This window comes from Humulus lupulus, chromosome 2, assembly GCF_963169125.1.
Source record: "Humulus lupulus chromosome 2, drHumLupu1.1, whole genome shotgun sequence".
Classification (NCBI taxonomy): domain Eukaryota; kingdom Viridiplantae; phylum Streptophyta; class Magnoliopsida; order Rosales; family Cannabaceae; genus Humulus; species Humulus lupulus.
The window spans coordinates 276,616,180-276,621,127 of record NC_084794.1 but is presented as its reverse complement, the minus strand read 5'-3'; the positions used below and the strand labels follow the sequence as shown (position 1 = coordinate 276,621,127).

Here is a 4,948-nt window from a genome sequence, read left to right as displayed (position 1 = left end):
AATATTCCATCCAAATAAAAACGGTCTAAATTTTATTTTTGCTTGCACAGCAAGCATTGCCAATGTCAATCATATTTATGGACATTTCAAATTTAAATTCTTCAATAGCAAAAAGGTTCAATTACTAAGTTTAATTTTAATAGTTACAGAAGAAATTAGTGTCACAAGAAACATACTTATGTGCTTATCAAAATAAAATAAATAAATATTTTAATTTTGCTTTGCTTGGAAAGCAAGCAGTGCCGTTTGCCAATAGGAAATCTAAATTTGGGCAACTAAGGCCCAATTACTAATTGCACAATTGGGCCAGCAAAACCCAAACCCACTAAATATATATTCCTAGCGGCCATGTCTGGAATCTTTCCCTCACTTGACCCTAATTCCGAAAACTACAGAAAAACCCCTCTTTCTTTCTCTCTCTCGCACACACTGTATCAGCATCATCTTCTTCTTCTTCTCTAGTCGCCTCGCCCAAGAACTTCATCCAGGTTTGTCGATTTAGTTACTATATCTACTCATTCGTGGATTCTCTTAGGTTTTTCTTTCTCTCTTTCTGGTTTCTGTGATAAATTCTTTGGGGAGTTGAAAAGTTTACTGGAATTAATTCTTAAGCGTTTAGGATTTGGAGTATGCATATTTTTACTTTTGGGTTTTCAAGATTTTCGTTTACATTCTGCCATTGTTGGATCTCTATCTTGGAAATGATGTTGAGTGTATGATGTTTATGTGCATATGGGGTTTTAGGGTTCTCTTTCATTTGTCATTATTTGGTTGAATTAATTGTTATTCAGGTGTTTTGGTTGCTTTCTTTATACATTTGGGGAGGTTTTTTTTTCGAGAATGAACTAAAGAACTTAGGTTATGTTTGGTTGGGGAATGGAATGGAAAGGGAATGAATCAATTTTCATTCCATTAATTTGTTGGTTTCATTTAAAAGTAGTGGAATGCAAGATGATAATTTTTTTTACTCATATTATTTCTTATGCCATTCCTATTCCTATTCTCATTACCATTCCCATTCCTTTGTAGAGAAACGAGGGCTCAATCTTTGTTAAGTTGTGTAGGAAAGAATTTGTTTTGAAAATGGAGTAAAGATTTCTATACTTTTTGAGTTAGAGTTCATAGTTGTTCAGGAGTTTTGCTTATTAACATTCATATGTTTAGATATTTTGTCATTTTCGCCAGTTAAGAAATGTTTAAGTTTGTGCCCCCTCTCAATTTGGCTTTTTTCTTATTTTTCAGGGTTCAAGTACTGCGAATATAAATCGTTGTTTAAATTCGTGAGTGGCCAAATAACATACCAACAACTTCTTGAAGCAGAAGAAAATCACTTTAGAACAGGCACAATGTCACGAAAAGGTTTGATGGAGCAAGACCTGGGTAAATTGGATGTAACTAAGTTAAATCCACTATCGCCTGAAGTAATATCTCGTCAGGCAACCATCAATATTGGTAATTTTATTTTCACTGCTTGAACTTTCTTGGGGCTACATTGATTGTGCATGTAATGATTAAACTGCCCTGGTTTGCAATTGTACCAAATACTATTTTTCTTTATCTTCGTTTTGATTAACGTTTTGGATCCTAATATTTGTTTTCAGGCACAATAGGCCATGTGGCCCATGGCAAGTCAACAGTTGTAAAAGCAATATCTGGTGTTCAGGTAATGCTTGTTATATTTTGATTTTAACTGTGCTCTCTGTTTTGGTTGTTTGAGTGGGAATGCTATGTATTCATGTTTTTCATGATATTCAATTTTCAAGATTGCAAAGTTGATAATTTTCAATGTGGATGAGGTTTTTTTTACTATTGTTTTTAGCTATCTTGTTGAAAAGAAAATAATCTTGAAACTAGGATTTAATGTTGACTTTATTATAATGAGTGATATTTTATAATACAAACATAATTTGCTTAAATTTGAAAGGGCATGCTCATTTTAACACCCATCTGTTGCAGACTGTTCGTTTCAAGAATGAATTGGAGCGCAACATTACCATTAAGCTTGGATATGCAAATGCAAAAATATACAAATGTGAAGATGAGCGGTGCCCTCGACCTATGTGCTACAAGTGGGTGTACATGGAAAAATTACAATTATTTAGGTGATTAACATTTCTAGCATTCTATTGACAATTTTAATCGTGTATCTAGAGCATATGGAAGTGGAAAGGAAGACAGTCCTCTATGCGATGTTCCAGGATTTGAGACTGCTAGGATGAAATTGCTGAGACATGTTTCATTTGTCGACTGCCCGGTAAGGTGTCGAGGTCTCTCCAAAGTGTTTTTTTTTTTGGTTATTCCTTGTATAGATACTCAGGTAGTTCTTTTATTATACAATCGCTGTTTTAATATACATTATATTACTTAAGTTCATGTGAACAATGTCAGTTCTAAATGTTAGGTTGTTTAAAGATTATGGATATTCAGGTGTTCCTTTAATTAATTATTGTATTTTTACTCATAGTCCCTAGCAGTTGGATTTCATTCCTCTTAAGCATATGAATTTTCATTCGGTTAAAATATTTATTATACAAGATTTGTCATTGATGACCATCAATTAGAAATTTATTAGATGATCTTGTGCCTTTCCATTAGTTTTTGAAGTTGCTGATTATATGGTGGTGCTGCATAGCGGAATTAATGTGTAATGTTTGTGAAGTTGCTTATCATATTCCTCTCTTTTTAGGGTCATGATATTCTTATGGCTACAATGCTTAATGGTGCTGCCATCATGGATGGAGCGTTGCTTCTCATAGCTGCTAATGAGAGCTGCCCCCAACCACAGACGTCTGAGCACTTGGCTGCTGTTGAAATTATGCGCCTTCAGCACATTATAATTCTTCAAAATAAGGTTGACCTCATTCAAGAAAATGTAGCCATCAACCAGAACGAGGCAATTAAGAAATTCATTGAGGTAATGTTCTCATAGTTTGGAATATTGGTACTGATGTTAAGTTTGGAATGCTGTTCAATATTTTTGCTAAAAAGCTTATTTTTATCAGGGAACTGTTGCTGATGGTGCACCAGTGGTACCAATTTCTGCTCAGTTGAAGTATAATATTGATGTTGTCTGTGAGTACATTGTTAAAAAGATCCCTATTCCGGAAAGGAATTTTATCTCTCCTCCTAACATGATTGTAATTCGGTCATTCGATGTCAACAAACCTGGATTTGAGGTTGATGATATAAAAGGTGGTGTGGCGGGTGGAAGTATCCTCAGGGTATGCTGTTTCTTTCTAAATCTACAAGCAAGTGAACGCCTTATTTATACTACACATACATGTTTTAGTAAATAGTAATTGATACATTTTTGTATGCTATTAGTTTCCCAAACCGGTTTAGCTATGGGTATGCTTTTGGCACAAGAAATCTGCATTTTTTGTTAGATCCCCCTTGATCAGTCTGAAGGGCTGTGTTAGGGCTCAGTTGTTTGGTTTGCTCCTGCTGCCACTTGATTTGACCTTCATGAACCCACCTATATATCGTAATAATCATGAGTTGGTTCCCAAAGATTGTAGGGGGGTTTTGGTTTATACTCATACTTGCTAGGGTGTTTGGGAGACTTCTGAGTTATCACGTGTCTATATATATCTATATCTAAAGAAATACAGTTACATTTATGTTTGCATAAGTATATTCACTGCTAAATCACTTTTTTTGATATTATGTTTTGTAATAGGGTGTTTTGAAAGTGAATCAATTTATTGAGGTTCGTCCTGGGATTGTTGTTAAAGATGAAAATGGAAACACCAAATGCACACCAATTTATTCCAGAATTGTTTCATTGTATGCCGAGCAAAATGAGCTGCAATTTGCAGTACCAGGGGGTCTCATTGGTGTTGGTACAACCATGGATCCTACTTTGACTCGTGCTGATAGGTTGGTGGGACAAGTTCTTGGCGAAGTTGGATCACTGCCCGAGGTTTTTGTCGAGCTTGAGGTAAAGGATCCATGGATGCAAATGTTTTACAGTGTAAATTTGATTGATTAGCCTTGCTTAGGCTTAGGTTGATATGAGCCTGAGCTGAAAATCTTATTCTATGAATTTGCAGGTTAACTTCTTCCTTCTGCGAAGGCTATTGGGTGTGAAGACAAAGGGCTCAGAGAAGCAAGGAAAGGTCACAAAGCTGACCAAGGGAGAGATGCTGATGTTGAACATTGGATCCATGTCAACAGGAGCCAGGGTTCTTGCTGTAAAGAACGATTTGGCGAAGTTGCAACTCACCTCCCCAGTTTGCACCAGCAAAGGGGAGAAGATTGCACTTAGTCGAAGGGTAGAAAAGCACTGGCGGCTGATCGGGTGGGGCCAGATTCAAGCTGGAACTACTCTTGATGTTCCACCCTGCCCCATTTGAGCTGACTCTGCATACATAGACAGAAAAGACAAGAAAGGGTAAAGAGCGAAAGGAAGAAAGATGTGGCAAGGTCGAGAACTGTTGGGAACAATTTTTTTGAGATGGAGAAGAAAACCTCATTTGGATCAATACTCTGTTTTTTTGTTTACCTCGTTACCATATTTTTTTTTGGGTTTACTGTTTAGTGTATTCTGAGTTGGTTAATTGGATACTTCGTGCCGATTCTAAATTTAGAGTTTTGGATTTCATTCTTCTCGATGACTATGGGGTGGTTTGCTTAAAAACCATACCAGAGTATAATATTGCATTTTTGTGAGTGAAGATGATTCGTTAGCAATCGATATCAACCTTTCTTTATCACTCAGCTTCTTTTAAGGAAATACGGTGGTTCTTTTCACTCACTTTCTAATCAAAACGCTTTGCTCACCTATTGCTTTTAGACGATCCTCATGCTATATATGAACATGTCAGAAAGCGTTGTTTAATCTAATAGGAATTCTTCAAAATCTAATCTCATTTATGATTGCATTTTTCTCTACACATTTTCATTTAGTTTTTGCTGACAAAGTTATGTTTTGTTTAGTGATCCTTAA

The 4,948-nt window shown here is 35.8% G+C and overlaps 1 protein-coding gene across 1 annotated transcript; it reads left to right on the top strand.

Moving 5' to 3' along the window:
- Positions 1-365: 365 nt before the first annotated feature.
- LOC133819484 (eukaryotic translation initiation factor 2 subunit gamma-like) lies at positions 366-4,712 on the top strand. Its single transcript, XM_062252749.1, has 9 exons — positions 366-488; positions 1,243-1,452; positions 1,602-1,663; positions 1,957-2,069; positions 2,152-2,254; positions 2,687-2,914; positions 3,003-3,221; positions 3,680-3,940; positions 4,053-4,712. Exons 2-9 carry the CDS (start codon positions 1,347-1,349, stop codon positions 4,353-4,355), a joined length of 1,395 nt encoding a protein of 464 aa, XP_062108733.1. The 5' UTR covers positions 366-488; positions 1,243-1,346; the 3' UTR covers positions 4,356-4,712.
- Positions 4,713-4,948: the final 236 nt, after the last annotated feature.

What these genes read in the sequence shown, in the direction of transcription:
- LOC133819484 (XM_062252749.1), top strand. Translation starts at nt 1,347, where the DNA reads ATGTCACGAAAAGGTTTGATGGAGCAAGACCTGGGTAAATTGGATGTA. An exon ending in AAGCAATATCTGGTGTTCAG is followed by an intron (nt 1,664 to 1,956) that starts GTAATGCTTGTT and finishes CATCTGTTGCAG; the next exon opens with ACTGTTCGTTTCAAGAATGA. An exon ending in CAATTAAGAAATTCATTGAG is followed by an intron (nt 2,915 to 3,002) that starts GTAATGTTCTCA and finishes TATTTTTATCAG; the next exon opens with GGAACTGTTGCTGATGGTGC.